At 40.5% G+C, this 20459-nt stretch overlaps 1 protein-coding gene across 2 annotated transcripts in view; it reads right to left on the bottom strand.

Moving 5' to 3' along the window:
• The window catches only part of ADAMTS9 (ADAM metallopeptidase with thrombospondin type 1 motif 9), a 162907-nt gene that overhangs the window by 72683 nt on the left and 69765 nt on the right, over positions 1–20459 (bottom strand). For both annotated transcript variants that reach the window (XM_005903770.3, XM_070359683.1), the window contains exons 19-26: positions 20271–20397; positions 15483–15693; positions 14835–14999; positions 12875–13039; positions 9908–10027; positions 5384–5488; positions 5079–5246; positions 2503–2772 (exon numbers count right to left, since the gene is read on the bottom strand). In XM_005903770.3, coding sequence (XP_005903832.2) covers positions 2503–2772; positions 5079–5246; positions 5384–5488; positions 9908–10027; positions 12875–13039; positions 14835–14999; positions 15483–15693; positions 20271–20397 — 1331 coding nt within the window. The remainder of the gene's footprint in view (positions 1–2502; positions 2773–5078; positions 5247–5383; positions 5489–9907; positions 10028–12874; positions 13040–14834; positions 15000–15482; positions 15694–20270; positions 20398–20459) is intronic.

The following is a 20459-nucleotide window of genomic DNA, read 5'->3' as shown; positions in this document are numbered from 1 at the left end:
CAATGGACCTCACCTTAGTGGGACTGTATTTTTGGGGGGCCATGCCATGCCATATGCAGGATCTTAGTTCCCTGACCAGGGATCGAACCTGTGCCCCTGTAGTGGAAGTGCGGAGTTTCAATCACTGGACTACCAGGGAAGTCCCAGTGGGACTATCTTTTAAGAAGTTCTACACTTTCCTGATCAAGGAGTAAGTAGAACTGGCTGAGCCAATCAGACTTTCCTGGGAATTTGAATCCTGAGCAGAGCAACCCAAGGGTGGTTCAGAGTGAAAAGGGTTCATTAATATAGACACTTCTTAAAGAAATGATCTTATAGATATTGCTCCATCTAGACTGGCAAACCACAGCCCCGGGGCCAAATCCAGCCTGCCAGCTGCATTTATAACTAAAGCTTTGTGGGAACACAGCCATGTCCACTTGTTTACATTTTGTCTATGCCTGCTTTTGTGCTAAGACAGCAGAGTCTGTTAGCTGCAACAGAGACTGTATGGTCCACACGGCTGAAGATATTATCTGGCCCTTTGCAGAAGAAATTTACCAACCCTCAATGAGATCCCTGAGGATGCTCTGGGCTCAGTCTCTACTGGGGCTAAATGAACAGTTTTGCTTTCCCTTAAAAGAACCAGTTCCTTTTCTTTTGCTTGCAACCAGAGACCCCTAGTCGCTAACACTGAAAATCTCATAGAAGGTTTGAGTTTACACAAACACATCTGGAAAATGAAGTTCTGATTCCAGAATCTACTGAAAATGCTAGATTCCCATTCTCTAGTGTTCATAATTCTCTGCTGCCTTTCCTGCTGTTGCAGGCAGGAAGAATCAAGCATCCCAAACCACGAAGAGAGGTATACGCATGCCACACACTCCTGGGAGTAAGTCAGGCACGTCAAGCAAGAGCTGAAAAATCTCATCATCCACCTTCAGCCTCACTTAACTTAGAAAAAAAAAAAAAAAATCCCCAAACAAAAAACAGGCACAATGAGGAGAAGAATGGTATTGCCCATTGCTGCAAAAAGGTTACTTAATCCTCCTTAATTGGGAACTCTGCCCAAGGGCAGAATCATTCAATCTTAAAGGAATGCATTATCCACAAATGTAGTCCTAAATAAGAATAGCTTTCAATTTTTTTTTAAGTTCTAATTTTATCATTAGAATACACATGTTTGAGCTGTGAATTTTTTCAACTAGAAAAATCATGGGACACTCAGTGATGACCTCGCTTGATCACTCTTTAATTTCGTAGAACCCAAATTTCTTCTAACCCAGCCAAAAGAAGCTTCAAAGTGGAAAGTAAGGGAGGAGAATGAGGTGGTGAAGGTCCTGGGCAGATGTTCTGCTTATAATCAAGAGGTCCAGTGTATAAAACCCATAAGGGCCATCAACATCACAGGAAAGTAAGCCTAATTCATTGAAACATAACCATGGTGGAAAACTGACCGGTTCCTTCTAAAGCTTTTTAGTCCAGAAATAATTAAACACGGTTAGCAGTACTAGAAGGAAACAAATAATAAACAATTAAAAAGAAGACTTCATGAGAGATTAATAAACACCAAACTCCCCAAACCTTCCCCAGGATCTCCTGCTGCCCTACCCTTCCTGTAGCTCCTTTAGACATGTCCAGTATTCCAGAATATAATTATTTTTTGGAAAACTATTCAGTAAAAATTTCTAGAACTTTTGAGAGCATATTTTTCCTTTGAATGTTAAATACTATTTATCAAGTTCTTCCTAGTTTGAAGGATAAAGATAATGATAACAATAATCATCAACATTTAATTTTCACTCTATGGCTGGGAGAGTGTGAAACAGTATTTGCATTGCTTGATTTAATTCTTAATACAACAACCCAACAAAGTCACCACTATCATTAACTTTGTTTTAGCGATGATGAAACAGGCTCACATTGGAAAGGGGACCAGCTGAAGACCCTAAAATTGGAAAGTGCAAGTCCTTGGATCAAACAGAGGCAACTTCTCTCAAAGCCTTTGCAGTTAACCATTGAGTTAATGGTATTTTTCCTCTAAGCACAGATTTTACCCGGCTGAGTGTTTCTCTCCTAATCCGCTACTACAAATGGCATAGCAATTGTGCCACTTTAAGACTGCACTCATCTGGAAAATAGCAAGAAGGAAAATGACTTTCATTAAAAATTTCCTTTCAGAAAAGTTCTTCTGCCCTTTGAATTTTCCTTCAGGTAAGGAGGAGCCGTCTGCCAGCTCCAGGATCAATCATCATGGCCTTCACAGTACCTTCTAGGAAGCTGCCTGATCAAGTCACCCAGCAGTGACACCCCCTGCTCCACCTGGTTAGAGGTTAAGGTAGCTTAGAGTCTCAAGTGACACCCCTTCCGGGACTACAATTAACCCCAACAAATGAAAAGTGCACATCAATCCCTCCTGAGATAAAAATGTTCCAGAGGTGTTTCTAGTCTGCTTCTCTCTGAGCATTATATCAAGTGAAAGAGAAGAAGGCAAATTCGAGAAAGACTTGAGGGAATACTCACCGCTCCCCAGGGGCCTGTCCTCCACTGATTTCCTCCGAGCACGTGGGTGCGGCTAGGGCTGATGCTCCTGGGGTGATAGTCCTCATTCAGGAAAGGGTTCTGAGAAAGGTCTGTGTCTGGGGTCCACTGAGGGCATGGTGACATGGAACAGTCCTGGTCAGTTTCTGGGATATAATCTGGGTCGCACTCACTTTGATCGATCACGTGGTCACTGTAGTTGACACAGACTACTTGCCGGGTCGTCCTACCTTGCCCACATGTCACGGAGCACTACATTGGATATTCAGAAAGGGAAAGAGAAAGGATATTCAGCCAGTTGCTCAGGCCAAAAAACCTGGCATATATCCTGGTGGCTCAGATGGTAAAGAATCTGCCTGCACTGTGGGAGACCCGGTTTTCATCCCTGGGTCGGGAGGGTCACCTGGGGAAGGGAATGGCTACCCACTCCAGTATTCTTGCCTGGAGAATCCCATGAAGAGAGGAGCCTAGAGGGCTGCAGTCCATGGAGTTACAAAGAGTCAGACATGACTGAGTGACTAACACTTCCACTTTTCACATTCCATTCTCTCCCCTTTTCTTCCCACCACAAGGCCATTTCATGGAGAATGCCTGTTGTGTATATTCAAAATACACCCCCAATCAGCCACTTCCCATCATCTCTGCCATTGCCTCCCTGGTCCAGGCCACCACCTTCCTTCCCCTGCCAGGACTACTGCAGTGGCCTTTCAGCTGGGGACCTATTTGTAATCTTGATGCCTTCACCCACAATCCAAGTCTGTTATCCACAGATATGTTAACCATATCATAAACCATGACCCTTGCGAACAAAACTCAGATCATGTCATTCATCTAGTGACTGCCCAATTCACTGTGAGTCATGTCCAGAGTCCTTTCCTGGACCTGGTAGGCCCTTCATGATGTGGTCACTGGCTACCTTTTTGACACATCTCTTTTTATTCTCTATACACTGCACTTCAGCCCCACTGACCTTATGGATGTTTTTTGACTAGGCCAAGAACATCCCAATCTCAGGGTCTTTGCAACTACTCTACTTTCCGTTGCACAACACAGATATCCATGTGGCTCACTGCTTCACTTCATGCAAGTGCTGGCCAGTGCAATGTGGGGACTTTTCTGACTACCTTGTCTAAAAGCACATCATCTCCTTCTCTCCGCCATCACTGTGTTTGACCTTTTTTCTAGTACTTATCAGTATCTGGTGCTGTATCATATATTTATATCATTATTTGCTCATTGACTGGAATTGCCACTGTCATGATCTTCATAAAGGCAAGGACTTTCTTATTTGTCAGTCACTGCCCTTTCTTGGAGAAGGCAATAGGAACCCACTCCAGTACTCTTGCCTGGAAAATCCCATGGATGGAGGAGCCTGGTGGGCTGCAGTCCATGGGGTCGCTAAGAGTCGGACACGACTGAGCGACTTCACTTTCACTTTTTACTTTCATGCACTGGAGAAGAAAATGGCAACCCACTCCAGTGTTCTTGCCTGGAGAATCCCAGGGATGGCAGAGCCTGGTGGGCTGCCATCTATGGGGTCGCACAGAGTCGGAAACGACTAAAGCGACTTAGCAGCAGCAGCAGCCCTTTCTTAGTAAGTTTTACAAATACCTGGTGAGTAGACTGATGGATGTGATAGACATCTGTGTATGTATGTTTGGAAGCTCAGGGCATGAGAGTGAGGTTATCTACAACTGAGCACCTTCTTCATTCTAAGCATTTAACAGATAGACTCTCAAACAATCCTTATAATCTATATTATAAGCTATTCTTTTTTGCCTCTTTTAAGAGCAGAAGAAACTGAAGTTCAAGGATTTACACCAGACTGCTCAAGGTCATGCAGCCAGTTAACATCAAGGTCTGGATGTTTACACAGCTTTCTCTGGATCCAAAGATTTGGATTTTCACAGATTTGGATTTTCTTTCAGATTTCACATATGTATTAATGGTGTTTATTGAGATATTCACCTCCATTCTCTTTACCTATCCTGAGCTTTGGATTTCCTGGACTCAGAAGCTTTTTACAAGGCAGAAAGCAGCAGCTACCTGAAGACAAAGGCTTTTTCTATTTTTATAAAAGTCCACAGGTGATTCTCAGTGTGCACAGGAGAATCCATAGCGTTAGCTGAGGATTCCCACTTCTTACTCTTGGCAGGGAAGCAGAGGCACAGGACTTCAGGGAACCATAGGATGCAGGAGGCACCCAGATTCAAGCTGAGGCTCCCCTTTCCTCCCCTACTTCTCCCTGCCACTTCTGGCACTACACAAGCCTATTACATTCTAATGTGGCTTGGCTCAATTAAAACTGCATTTTTCAATCAGCCCAACAGGATGTGGGCTTAAGTAGACTGTAAGTTAATTTACACATTTTGAAGAAATGTGCACTTCTTGCACATCTGGCTACGATTCATACCAGCTGCACATACATGGAGAAAAATAACTCACAAACCAAAGTCCAATTCTAAAATAGTACTGATTGACCTTCTTGACCCATGACTAGTCATCCTTCTTATGGCTCCCCCAGTCCTCTCCCAATTCCAAAGAATTCACTTGCTTACAGGGTTCCAGTCCAGAGCCTTCCATTGCCCACAGGGAGTCACAGAACATTCCTCCTTCGCCACTGGTCTAGGCAGGGTCGCACAGGCACTGTCATCAGCCACAGAGCCGTCCTCATCCCGACAGCTGACATATCTCATCCGGGTACCTTTTCCACAAGTGGCTGAGCACTGGGTGTTGGGGTGAAATAATGCAGAAAGGTTATTTGAAAGGGTCATTCACTGGATAGCGACCTACTTCCTAAGTCATGTCAGAGAGTATCTGCCTCTCCTTCCACCCTCTCCACTTCTTCCATTGTGCTTCTTACTGGAGTCCAGGACCCAAATCGCCACTGGGTCCTTGGCGCGCTGTGTGTGCTTCTCCTTGCTTCCGGGGCAGCTGGGGGAGGCTGACAAGATGGCAATTCACAGTCCTAGAGGAGGATGGGAAGAAAGAGCCAAAGTTACCTTTCAGCCACAGCACATACGAATATAAGGACTGATAATTCTAAGATCTCAGGCTTCAGTGTGATTTGGGGCAAGTCACATGACAAGTCACAGGATATCTTGGGCTTCCCTAGTGGCTCAGACAGTAAAGAATCCACCTGCAATGTGGGAAAACTGGATTCAACTCCGGGTCAGGAAGATCCCCTGGAGAAGGGAATGGCAACCCACTCCATTCTTGGTATTCTTGCCTGGAGTGGGTATTCTTGCCTGGAGAATTCCATGGACAGAGAAACTTGGTGGGTTACAGTCCATGGAGTTGCAAAGAGTCGGGCAAGACTGAGTGACTAACACTTTTATTTTCACATGACATCTCTCAGTTCCAACTACAAATTCAACTGTAAAATGGGATATAATCTGAGTCCCTTTGTGTGTGCCTTAATACGGAGCAGGAGTTTACTTCATGATTTTCTTTCTTTTTTTTTTTTGGCCATGCCCCATGCCACTTGCAATTTTAGTTTCCCAACCAGAGACTGAACTTGTACCCCCTGCAGTGGAAGCAGTAAGTCTTAACCACTGGACAACCAGGGAACTCCCAACTTCATGATTTTCAAAACCGTATTTATTTAACTATTTGTGTGAATAAAAATATTATAAATTTATATATATATATATTATATATATATAATATAAAAATATTATAATTTATGAAAAAGCAATATGCCCTTTTAAAATTATTGTTACTTAAAAACAAATTCTGAATGCCAAATTCTGTTCCTACATTTTGTTTCCTAGTCAGATTTTGCTAGCCATGAATATGCTTTCCAAGTGTATCTGAAGATACCTCCTGAAGCCCTGAAGAAGGTCAAATCTAGCTATAAGAGGTGTGTTCGATATCCCAAAGCCTAGAATTTGTATCACACCCCTCAATCAGAGGAAATTCCTATAATGGATTGAGGTTATCCATGCATAGATAATATTCCCAGATTTACAATTGGGAAAATGAAAGTCCACACCTGATCACTATCATTCCAAGCATCAGTGGTTATCAAATGTTCTTTGATTAAATGCATACCCATTAAATTCCCAGGAAGCCTTGGGCACAGTGCAAAGTGCTAGAGGCTTGGGGCTGAAGTGACTTTAGGAAGCTTACAGACCTAACAGGAAATTCTGTTATCTGGCTCCAGACCTTGCCGATGCCTCTGCCTGGGTCCAAAGAAAGGCATAGGGAACTTGGCACAGTGAAGAATTTATTCACATGCTACAAATGCAGAAGCTTCCCTATAGTCAGTTCATGAATATTAATGAATAACTTAGAAATATACTTTGTGAATTTCTAAGGAAGTTGCTAAGACCTCATTTCTTGATTGTTCAGATGTCACAGCTAATACTTCCCAGTTAACATGCACTGAATTGGAGCATTTCAATAAATAAAACTAAGAATGACACAAGTCATATGTGGTGTTTGGTTAATTGATCAGTGATGACAACATGAACTACACTGCCATACTCGTTTCCTTTTGAGACTCTTCATCCATCAACGACCCAAGCTGCAAAGTAGCAGAGTGAGGGTCTCAGAGCGAGGCAGTACACCTGCCAGATGGGGCCTCAGAGCATGAGTTCTGGGCATAGTGTGGGTTCAAATCCTATCTTCTGCAATTAGCAAAGCTGATGTGAAAACCCATTTTTCATGACATACTCTCTTCATATAAATGATGCCAGAATCGAGGTCCACATTGAACAGTATACTGGTGAATGAGTATCAGCTAGATCTCTTGAGAAACAAGGTGTGTTTATAGATACAGGTATGTGTGTGTATATATATTTGTATATATATGCTTATTATAAGTTTTTTCTGATATAAATAATGTGTAGCATAAAGTTTACAAACAGTAATAAGATATAAAATTTTACATTTTAAATTCCATCAGATCAGATCAGATCACTCGCTCAGTCGTGTCCGACTGTTTGCAACCCCATGAATCGCAGCATGCCAGGCCTCCCTGTCCATCACCAACTCCCGGAGTTCACTGAGACAAATGCCCATCGAGTCAGTGATGCCATCCAGCCATCTCATCCTCTGTCGTCCCCTTCTCCTCTTGCCCCCAATCCCTCACAGCATCAGAGTCCTTTCCAATGAGTCAACTCTTTGCGTGAGGTGGCCAAAGTACTGGAGTTTCAGCTTTAGCATCATTCCTTCCAAAGAAATCCCAGGGCTGATCTCCTTCAGAATGGACTGGTTGGATCTCCTTGCAGTCCAAGGGACTCGCAAGAGTCTTCTCCAACACGACAGTTCAAAGGCATCAATTCTTCGGCGCTCAGCCTTCTTCACAGTCCAACTTTCACATCCATACATGACCACTGGAAAAACCATAGCCTTGACTAGACGAACCTTTGTTGGCAAAGGAATGTCTCTGCTTTTGAATATGCTATCTAGGTTGGTCATAACTTTCCTTCCAAGGAGTAAGCATCTTTTAATTTCATGGCTGCAGTCACCATCTGTAGTGATTTTGGAGCCCAGAAAAATAAAGTCTGACACTGTTTCCACTGTTTCCCCATCTATTTCCCATGAAGTGGTGGGACCTGATGCCATGATCTTCGTTTTCTGAATGTTGAGCTTTAAGCCAACTTTTTCACTCTCCACTTTCACTTTCATCAAATTCCATAGAGCCAATTAATTCTTACAGATTATTTTTGTTGATTTTTGCTGAACTCTTGAATCTAGTGCCAAACTATGGCTGTCATTGCTAGACCAGAGTAGTTCTGACATGAATGTTAGCTGATATTTTGCTTACAACTGAGTACTGTGAAGGAGAAACAATGAAGATGTATGTCAGAACTTCACTCATTCACCAATGACATGAACAATTTCTTTGCTGAGTCAGGCAATAATTTTCAAATAACAGAAAGATATATCTTTAATTTTTTTGTATGTGTTCTTCACAACATAATAGCTGCAGAAATAAGACTGTTTAAAGTTGAGTCTGCATTATGAACACTTGCTCCATCATCTTTTAAGCCAAAATAATCAACATGAAAATCAATTAAACTCTGACTCACAGCATTTGCTGATTTCTGTGGTATAAGTACTCTCACTATGGCCAATGTCAACCTAACAAATTAATATCAGTGAACACAGACTGGGAAAGGATGTGCAATGGTTCACCATTATACAGTATTTTCACCATGCAAATACATACAAATGTAATGTAAATCATAGTAGTAAGAAATAAAGTAGTAAAATATAGGAAGATAATTAGAAAGTGATAAGCTCTGAATATTTTTCAACCTATTTTTAATATTATCCATTTAATTATAGGTTTTTATTTTCAATTTTCAATAATGGCAGTATATAACAACCAGCTTGCAAAATTTCTGAAAATTTACCAACCATCACTTGTGAGCTGCAACAAGACAGCTCCAACACATGCAGCCTGAACATATGATACCATTTGCTGAACCCTACATTGGATTTTTGGAACCCTCCAAAATCACTGCAGATGGTGACTGCAGCCATGAAATTAAAAGACGCTTACTCCTTGGAAGGAAAGTTATGATCAACCTAGATAGCATATTCAAAAGCAGAGACATTCCTTTGCCAACAAAGGTTCATCTAGTCAAGGCTATGGTTTTTCCAGTGGTCATGTATGGATGTGAGAGTTGGACTGTGAAGAAAGCTGAGCGCCCAAGAATTGATGCTTTTGAACTGTGGTGTTGGAGAAGACTCTTGCGAGTCCCTTGGACTGCAAGGAGATCCTACCAGTCCATCCTAAAGGAGACCAGTCCTGAGTATTCATTGGAAGGACTGATACTGAGGCTGAAACGCCAATACTTTGGCCACCTCATGCAAAGAGTTGACTCACTGGTAAAGACTCTGATGCTGGGAGGGATTGAGGGCAGGAGAAGAAGCAGACGACAGAGGATGAGGTGGCTGGATGGCATCACCGACTCAATGCACATGAGTTTGGGTGAATTCCGGGAGTTGGTGATGGACAGGGAGGCCTGGCGTGCTGCAATTCATGGGGTTGCAAAGAGTCGGACACGACTGAGTTACTTAACTGACTGACACTGGAATTATTAAAAAAAAAAAAATCTGACTTCAAGAAAACCAGCACAAAGAGTCAGTCTTCACCACCTAGGAAGAATCAGAATTAAGAATCTACATATAATTCAGAATCAGAATCAAAATCTACATACAATTCAAAGAAATATAGAAGACAAAAGTACTACATCAAAAAATTAGATCCAGAATATAACACATAAGTAAATCCAGAACAATTTAGTTAATCTACTGTTTCCTCTACCTACATACTTACCTATGAAAGGACTTCTGTTTTGACTGAGCTCCTGGGAAGTTTTGGCATCTTAGTGCCCAAGGTCAGTAACTGATTTTGACAAAGGCACCTTACCTGGGTGTCAGTTGGTCTCGTCGCGGCATTGCAGTCGTTGTCATCCACCACTGACATGTAAGTGCCAATGATGCATTTCACTGCTCTTAGCTGGTACCCCTGTCCACAAGTGACACTGCACTGAGGGGAGAAATAAAACAGAAAGTACATACAATCTAGCAAATGTTCTCTTTCCCTAACTTCACCCGTAACATTCACAAGAGAAAAAATATTGCCATCATAGTGGGCCAGAGGACTGCCACCCCAAGAAATTAGTTAAGAGCGGGTAATTCTACTTTGTACAAATTACACTGATCAATTATCAAGATATCACATGGCATTATTTCTACCTCCCTTAGGAACAATGTTTGTAGTTTAATTCCTTGATTGCAAACCTCTGGAAGGAGGGGAGTACATGTCAATCATTTTTACATCTTTCACACTATACCTAGCAGAATGCTGTGGCTAAAATAGGTACTTTGTAAAGTTCTTATCTGACTTCTGAAAATTTTCCCTAAAGAAATGTAGTTTGCATCAATATTTCTATACAAGAACGGTCATCACAATATTATTTATAAAAGACAAAATATTAGAAACCACCTAAATAGGGAAGAACCAAAGTCAATTCAATGCACCATAGCAAACAGATCATAAAGGAAATATGTCCACTAAGGCTAACTGTTATATTTAAAAGTGGTTAAAAAACAGTAAGTAGAGGGAGTGATGTCATGGAAAGGGCAGATAGTAAAGAACTGATCCATTCCCGCTCTCTGAAAAAGCTATCAAACTGACAAAAAGTGGCAGAATCAGGTTTTCTTAAAGAAGAGGGTTCTTTAAAAAGATAATAAAATTTATAAACCTTTACCTAGACTGATTAAAAGTAAAACAGAGAAGATGCAAACAATTAAAATCAGAAACAAAAGTGAAAGCGCTGCTCCTGACTCTATAGCAATAAACGGGATAGTGAAAGTAGTGTGGACAATTCTATGCCAACATACTAGCCAATCGAGATAAAACACATGAATTTCCAAACCCATACAAACTATCCAGAAACACACAAATCACAAAATCTGACTTAAGAAGAAACACAAAAGAAGTAAAAATATTGACTTAGCAATCAAAGATCTCATAATAAAAAAAAGTCTTAAGACCAGAGGGCTTCACTGGTAAATTCTACCAAACATTTATAGAAGAATTAAGCACTTTTCACAATGGCCAAAAAGTGCAAACAACCCAAATATTCTTAAAGGGATAAATGGATACATTACGGTATATGCACACATGGAATATTATGCAGACATAAAAAGGGATGAGATACAGATGTGTGTTACAGCATGATGAATTTCAAAAACATTATGCTATGTGAAAGAAGCTGGAGACACAAATGATCATGTATTGTATAATTTCATGTGTATGAAATACTTAGTATAAGTAAACTCGTGGAGCTAGAAAGCAGAATGCTGGCCACAGGGTTGAAGGAGAAATGGGGAATAACAGCTTGATGAGTATTTTAGCGTGATATGTTTTAGAACTACATAGAGGTGGAGGTTGCACAACATTCTGAATGTACTACAAGTCACTGATTTGTTCACTTCAAAATGGTTAATTTTGTTACATGAGTTTTACTTCAATTAACAAAATAAGTACAATTCTAATACTAGTTTTTAAAACATAAGAAAATCATAAATGTATTAACTCTGAAATACAGAGTTAGGAGTATGGCTATCTCCTTTTTGCTAAATTGCTTTTTACAAAACTTCTCTTATAAACATGAACTATCCTTCAATAATAAGGGAAAAAATACAACAACAAAGAACAGTTGGTTGCCGTGAACTGTATGTTTAGTCAAAGGAAGGACAAATCTCTGGCTAAGACTGACATGCCATAGACATGGGAAAAAAAAAAAAAGGTCAGTTAGTTCTAAAAGATGTTATCTTCAAATCTTAACAGTGACCCTGAGATGCACTCTCCACAAGAGATATGCAGATATAGACAAATAGGAGGCAAGGTATGGAGTGTAGGCAGACTCCACCTATTTACTGAGTGTGATGAAACATGATCAACCATTCTGACCACCAAGGATGCTGTGTTAACAGGGCATATTCGGAAGAGCCCCAATGTGAATGGTAGAAACTGTAAGGGTGCAGTAATAAAGCTACTTTCATTCACTTCACACATGTTGGAAATGAAGACATAAGCCAGGGGGCTGAAGAGGCTGTGGCTGTGGTTGGACTGGGTGGAGGGAGAGGCAGTCTTAGAGAGATTACATAAGTGACAGCAAACAGCTGCTTTGCTTCTCTAGGGAACTTGGAGTGCTACTTAAATAGTACCCAGAACGCTTTTGCTTCTATATTAGGAAAGACTTAATTCTAAGAGTCGTGACTTCTTAAATGCAAGCCCAAGGGAGATTCTCACTCTTTCCTTTCAGAATAGTTCAAGTGACTGTGAAACCAACAATAGGGACTTGGAAGAGATTCTTTCAAAGAGAGAGGAAGCCTGCAAACTTTGATCTAATTAATTTTGTTTGAAAAGCCTGACTTATTTTTAAGAGGTGAGCTTAGGAATCATGACACTGGGAGCTAAAACATCCCTTTCAAATCCCAGCCCAGACCCTCCTGCCAAAGACACTGGCACTGGATCACATTCTGTTACAGACCCACAGCCGCATGCTAGTAGATAGCATCAGCCAGGCACGAGGAGATCTGTTGTGAATTTGTTCCAATGTGTGTGTGCTCAAGCTACAGTTTTAACCCAAGGGCGAATACCCACACGTGGGTCTGGAAAGGGAATGATCAGCTCCCGGAGGGGAGCAACAACCCTCAGAAGTGTAGCAAAACGGTTACAGGGTTTCCAGCACTTGGTGCCACAGAGGGACTGCGCATGCCACATGCTACAGTGGTGAAATCCCTGCCACTGGAATGTCCCTCTGCAGGCCTGCTCCAGATAAGAAGGAAAGAATGTAGTTAAGAACTTTATCATTCAAAATACCTGTCCCCAGGGACCCGCCTGCCAGGACGCACATTCTGGCTGCTGACAGGTCTGCATGGAGGTCGGTTTGGTCTCAGGGTCACAGACTCTATCGTTGAATCGATCTTCGCCAAACTGACACCAGACCTGGCGGTGCTTATGCCCTTTTCCGCAGGTGACCAAGCACTGTAAGAAAAGGCACAGCTAGTCAGGGTCATTTCTGAACAATGCACTCTGATGTTCTTGTGGATTAGTCATCGATTAGCAAAACCAGGTGTGCTCTTTTCCCAGAGCAATTCTTCTCTCTCTCTTGTCGCAATCTGTAAACATATTAGGCCTTACGCTTTTGGCTCTGTCACTCATTCGTTCATTCACTCGGTATTTATCCAGGCTCTGGGCCAGTTTCAAGCACAGCATAAACGTCACATAGCATCTTGCTCTGAAATTCTAAAAAATAGCATCCATGGCTTGGTAGCATATGAGTTAACGGTAGGGAATTTATGAGTCAGATTAACTTGGATTTTAACCTAATACAACTGACTATCGATACTAAGTTAAGTGATCTCCCAGTCCTTCAGTTTTCTTGGCTGTACAGTGGGAATACAGTAGTGCTAACGGCTGGCAATTGTGAAACCTGCATGAGAAAAACTCAAGTGAAGTGCTTAGCTCCTGTTCATTTAAGGAGCCTTAAATATAATAATCATTGTTATCTACACTCATTGTAGAAAACTTGAAAAATACAGAAAAACATAAAAGAGAAAATTATAACAAGCCCCAAGTCTCACTATCTACCTAGAGATACCGTTATTAAAATATTGCTCTTTTCTTCCTCTTTTAGCTATAGAACATTGGGATCATACTGAATATATATTTTGGTATTTCCCACCTCTATTTCATTATCTATTTTTGGAAAGGTTTGTTACATAACTTGATATGATACTTTATCTAGTATTAGCTATCTAGGTAGAACTTAAATCTAATGCTTTCTTTCATTTTTTTTTTTTAACCAAATATGGGATCGAGATTGAAGCTAAGGCTGCTTTTAACATAAACACAAGCGCTAGCTTTCCTGTTAATCTGTCCAGGAGACAGACACTGTTAATCACATGTAATGTTACTTTTCTGCCATTTAGAGACATTAACAGTATTCTTTTAAGACTGAGATTTTAATTAATGTTGAAAGTAAACAGTTAATATTTCACTTACCTGAATGAGATAAGGGAATGGATACAGAAGCTGTAGAAATATCTCTCTCCCCACATTCCTGACTTGGCCCAGTGAATAAGACAATTTCTGTTCCCCTGCCATGTGTTCCTCTGAAGGAAGGTGCGTTGGGGGACAGGGGTGGGGGGACCTGCTCAGAGACAATCTCACTGGGAAATACTAGCACTGTTTATAAAATTGAGAAAGAGCCTTCATCTTCTTTCTCTTATTGTCCCGGGACCACCCTGCTAAACAATTTGATATGCTTCCTCAAATAAGAGATAAGCAAAGCATAAACCTAGAACACTCAGCCTGGTCCTTTCTCTTTTTTCCCAAGTTTTCCACTAGCAACTGGATGGGTAATCAAATAGGTCACTTGCTAGGGTTCAATTCTCTCATTTCAAAGATAAGCTATTAGGGAATCCCATTTTTTATAAACTTCAAATCTAAGCCAATGCAGCTTTATAATTAATAAAGCTCTGATTTCCTTTACAGCAACTTAGCCAGGTCTGAAAGAGGCGAGAAGGTGAGGGACTAGAACTTCAAAAATCCCCAATAGAAGCTATTATGGTGGGTGATCCAGCTAAACCCACTGCAACTCTGAGATCACCCATGTCATGTCCAGTAGGACAATCACAGGGTGGGTGGAAGAAGAGTTGTTTCTTCAATGGGAGGTGGGAGAACGGTGCAGCTGGTTTAACTTTGGACTGACCTGGAGAGGCTCAGAACTGAGCATCAGAGATGACCTGTTGGGGAATTAACAGCCTTCCCATCTCACCTCTGACCAGTCTCCTGATTTCCACTCTGGACAGGAGAACTCACTGCACTTCTGAATGGTGACTTTCTCTTGATGAGTGCATTTGCTGTCATCTAGTACATCATTACGGGTGTTGACACAAATAGCCCTTCTCCTCTGGGTTCCACCATCACAGCTTTTAGAACACTGAAAGGGAAAAAAAAAATGAAGCCAAAGTGTTGCTAAGTTTCTCATCAAGCATGCTCAAGATACTGGCTGGGCTATCTTGTCTCTTCCAATCCTAAGGAAACAACTAACCAACAAAGCCTGGTCAGTTCTACTTGTTCTTTTTAGGGGTATATATTTATGGTATCAATTTATTTACCAGGTTCATAACAAAGCCAATATTAGCAAACTGGTATAGGACAACAAAATCAGAAATGGCCTGTGGGATATGAAAAAAGTGTTTGGCTAAGTTGTTCCACCACTTCCAATTTTCCATACGCTATGCCCACACCAGACATCACAGATCGATTGTATTACTCTTTTCTGCATTTTTAATGCGGGCAGGCATTATAAGTCAATCATGGTACTCTTAATGAGGTTTCCTCAATGCAGCTCTGTAAGGAGTCATCATCAACTAATCAGATTTAACATCCAAGAAGACTCTCTGAATGAGAACCAACTTACTTCAGTCCAAGCTGAATAGCGCCAGCCACCAGTATTACATTCTCCTGAGCATTTTTCCTGGTTGCTTGGTTTGGGGTGACTGCTGCAAAAGCTGTCATCAACCTTCTCAGTCTTCCCATCTAGCCTGCTGTACTTGGCACAGTAGATGTCTAATGTGCGGTAACCCAGACCACACTGGGCACTACATTCACTCCTGCTGGCCACGTGCCACCTGTGCACAAATCATGGGGGAGAAACCAGTATTACTGTTAAATATATATGTCTTATCTAGACTCAACTGGTAGAAGAGCTGAATTCTGTTTTCTTCCTTAAGTACCATGAACCCAAAACCACAGTCAGTCACTGAAATTCAGTTTGAAACCAACATTTCCATGTATTTTTCATCACTGCCAACATGCATGAAAGTCACAAAATGACAGTCAGAGGTTCTATCTTTATGAAGATTCTCCCCCAATACAGTCAATCTGAAATTCAAGCAACTAAAAAGAAAAAAAAAAATGGAATTCAACAGAGCAAAAAAACAGAACAATTTTATATTTAAAAGACTCATGCAACCCAGCATTTTGTTTGTCAAGTAGGCTACTTTTTAACAGAGAATGAACAACTGTTGGAAACATTCCCTCAGAAACTTCTAGGTGGCCACGTGCTGGAAAATGCTCAATGGACATTCTATGAATTAATAAAGGAATGGATTGCCATTAATTAAATACTTAATTGGAACTATAACTGAAATTCAAGTATCATAAACTTTACTTGGTGAATAAAGATTGTATGGGCCATATATATAACTCAATTACCTGTTTTTTAAAGACTACTGTTTTTAGAGCAGTTTTAGGTTCCATGACAAAACTGAGAGGAAGGTACAGAGATTTCCCCACACCCCTGCCCCATACACCCCTGCTCCCACAGATGCACAGCCTCCTGATTATCAACACACCCCCACCAGAATGTACATCTGTCACTCTGATGGACCTTTGTTGACACATCATTATCACTGAAATCGACAGTTTTCCTTAGAGTTCACTCTTGATGCTATATATTCCATGGGTTGGACATATGCATAGTGAAACATATCCACCATTATAGTATCACATGGACCTAAAAATCCTCTGTGCTCCACCTATCTATCCCTTCTAGCCCCACAATTATTCACTTTTAAAATTAGATTTGAGTCTACAAACTTTTGTCAACTTTGTATCATAGCACATATAATAAGCCTTTCTTGGCACACAGGAGGTACTCAGTATGTACTGATAAATCAAGTAGCTCTTTTAACACTCCAGCAATGGGGCTAGTGCTTTAAAAAGAAAAAAAAAACTACTTGAATAGAACAGTCTAAATAAATGAGCTTGAGACATGTTACGCTGATCAAATTTAGCAATCCCAAAAGGATGATTTCACTCTTGATCATTAACTTTCTCCTGCTCAGAAACTCGGTGGTTCGTCAAATACCAAAGCCCTAAGAGTTCTCCCATCTACACTCAGGAAGAAATGAGGAGCACTGGACACACGCTTATCTTGGAATTTCTCACAAATGCTCAAAAGTAGGTCAGAGTTGACCCACTTCTACATTTGGCATATAAAGTGGGCTACTGAGATGTTCTATGAGAGTGGCATAGTATTTGGAGGATTTGTTCTAACCGGAAAATGTTATATGGGGATTGTACAACAGTGCTTTATCTCATCCTGTCAAAGTTTAATCTGGGCAAACTCTCACTTCCCTAAGGAAGTGAGCCAAGAAACATGGACCAGTTCAACAGAGGCATCTGGAACTTCCATCTGCCCTTTGATTCCTGGTTACCTTCTCTTTGCCTTCATCATCACTTCCTTGTGGAAAGGTTATTTTCCATCCTGGAAAAGGGAGGCAGGAATCCTCCTCCCTTCCCCACAAGAAAGCACACTAGCAGCTTGGACTCGGAACAGTGTACTAGAGTTTCCCTGATATTCACACAATCCCCGGAATTCGGGCAGAGAATGTAGTCTGTGGAAAGGTCACAGTACTGCCTTAGGAAAGGTCTCAAAATGCTATTACTCACTTAATTTATTCTCACCTGGAAAGTCATCTCACCTTCAGTGTTTTGATTCATTCATTCATGTCATGTGACAATTTATATTGCAGAAAGGCAAAGTGTTTGTTAATAAATGGGAACAAAAAAAAACTGTATTTCTCTGTGGGTGTGTGGGGCATTATGGCATTAAATAATTTGAGAAACTACTGATATAAGTAGGTTCTTCGATTGCAGAACTTCTCAGGGCCCTCAAATCGCTAATCTAAGCTACAAATCTTCACATAGTAGAGAAGACAGTAATTCTTCTCACGTGCTGGTTTGCTCTGGATCATCTTGCTGAACTAGTGTTCCATAAAAATGTTTTGGGGAAAACTAAGAGTTTCAGCAACCAGTGCAATCCTCTCTACTATTTTTCCATTTTGCACACAGATACTTGGCAACAATTAGTATAAATTAATAGCAATTTTCAGGTTGACAGAGAGAAGACAGTAATGCTTATTTAAACTTGTTTCTGCATTTGCATATTTTTCAGTGGATAATTTTATTCTTCCAACAATCTGTAAACACCAGCAAGATATGCATTTGAATGCTGACAAATGAACATGATCTTCGAGGGAATTCCCAGATGGTCCACTGGTTAGTACTCTGCTCTCACTGCTGAGGGCCTGGGTTCTAGTCCTGGTTGAGGAACTAAGATCCCAAAAGCCTTGTAGTGCAGCCAAAAAACAAACATGATCTTCTACTTAAGATGTGAGCATGTACCTGTCTAGTTATAAGGCTGTGAAAACTAGCAGTAAACTTACAATTTTTTCTTTTTATTTCTAAATTATTATCCTCAAGGTGTGTCACTTCTACCATAGATATTTGTACCAAAAAGCAAGGCTAAAATTCCTTCACTTCCTCTTCTTTAATCAGCCAGAGGTGCCATCATCATTCAAGCCTGTTCCCTGAGCTACTCGTCTCCTTTGGTATCAGGAGAGTTTAGGTTTTTAGTTTTTTTAAGTTAGTATTAAAAAAGGAAAAAAGGTACCTTTCTCCAAATGGGGAATTTAGAATATCACCTTTGACATACCTCTCTCAGACTCTGTTTTCCTTATTTCTGAAGTGAAGATAATAATACTACTTACACCACTGTGCTGTTTGAGGAATTAATGTATTAATTTTATAGGATATATAAATAAGTAGGATGTTAATTAAGATTATATAACAATGAATATACAAATATTAGGATAATTCGTGCTTGCTCAGTCACTTCAGTTGTGTCTGAATCTTTGTGACCCCAAGGACTGTAGCCAACCAGGCACCTCTGTCCATGGAATTTTCCAGGCAAGAATACTGGAGTGGGTTGCCATTTTCCCCTCAAGGGGATCCTCCCAAGCAAGGAATCAAAACATAATGTTTAAATATGGTTCTTAGTAAATGGTCGACTCTACTGCTGAATGATATTCACAGTACTAATTAATACTAGTTAATTATTATTATTTTCAGTGATAATTTGAAATAAGGCTAATCTGATATCATCTTTCCCAATTTAATAAGGTTAAATCAAGCAATCTATTTACCAACTCAATCTTTTTTCCCTGTTTTAGTGATTACTGCAGTTCAGCAATTAGCTAATTATTTTTTGAAAATTGACTTTAAGTCTAATTTAACTAATTTAACTCCACTGACTGAAGCAATCAGTTTATACGAACATAACTCAAAACGAATTAATACTGCCTAACGTAATACTGCCAGACATAACTAGCTAATCACAGCACTCCTCTCTTCTCTCAGAGCCTTGAGGGTACTTAATAATCTTTACTCCAGCCCTAGGAGCTGACAATACCACTTGATAGGACTTGGCATTTTTTAGGTTCAGTGATATTGAATATCACTATTTTCTAAATATTTCTGTGTTCATTTTGATATTTATGAATGATGGGACCTTAACAATTTCCCAAACTATTCCCTGCTGGTAATTTCTTCTCTGAAAGGAGGACAAGCACCAGCTTATCTTACCTGCATTTAACGGACATGTAGACTATACAATGCAAACCCTAGGCTGGTGAACATTCAAACATGACATGGTCAATTGCAGGAAAATAGAAAAACTTTATAATTCTCTACTCACTCACCATTTGCAGCCTAAAATTTCATACTTTTCTTAAATATTGAACTGTCTGCATGAAAGTGAAAAGTTAAGTCGCTCAGTCGTGTCCGACTCTTTGCGACCCCATGGACTATAGCCTACCACGCTCCTCCGTCCATGGGATTTACTAGGCAAGAGTACTGGAGCAGGTTGCTATCTGTATATAAATCCTCCTCTAGTTCTTTCCATGACTACCTTAGTGCATTGCAACATTCATGTATATAAAACTTCTTATACTGGTGATAAACATTCTGGGTGGATACTGACTATTAAAGGTACTTTGATGGATGAGGTTCTCCTTTTCTGTAGTCTTTCAAACAGAAAAAAATACAAACTTAAAAAAAAATCACAAACTTTTGCATTCAGTGTAACTCAGTCATCATAATACCTATGCAGCAAGTTGTGAGGGTCCAATGAGAACTTTCTTGGGCAGCTGCCATACTCTATTAGCTATTTTTTTAATTCTTAGGAAAAGAACAAGAAATCTGCAGGCATATGTCTTAGATAATCAGTTTCAGAGGGATGGAAAATTGACTAAAGCTTATTTCACTGAAACACAAGAAAGGGGCCTAAGACTAATATCCCACCTGCTCCTTGCAATACCTTCACAACTCAGTAATAAAGACCATGAGGAAACACTGGCCTCACCTCAGGTCACAGTCTGTGCCACAAGGTTCAGTAATGGGTGCCGGCTGAGGCAGTCGATCACATCTTTGATCAGAAACTGTAAGCTGATCAGATTCCCTGGTGCAAATAGGTTTTCGTTTCCGCTCCCCTAAGCAAGGAGGAAAAAATATTTTTCAGACAAAGTAACCTATTCCATCAACTATTTAGACC

The sequence above is a fragment of the Bos mutus genome, chromosome 22 (genome assembly GCF_027580195.1).
Source record: "Bos mutus isolate GX-2022 chromosome 22, NWIPB_WYAK_1.1, whole genome shotgun sequence".
Classification (NCBI taxonomy): domain Eukaryota; kingdom Metazoa; phylum Chordata; class Mammalia; order Artiodactyla; family Bovidae; genus Bos; species Bos mutus.
The sequence above is the reverse complement of the archived record's forward strand: the minus strand, read 5'-3'. Positions and strand labels throughout refer to the sequence as shown.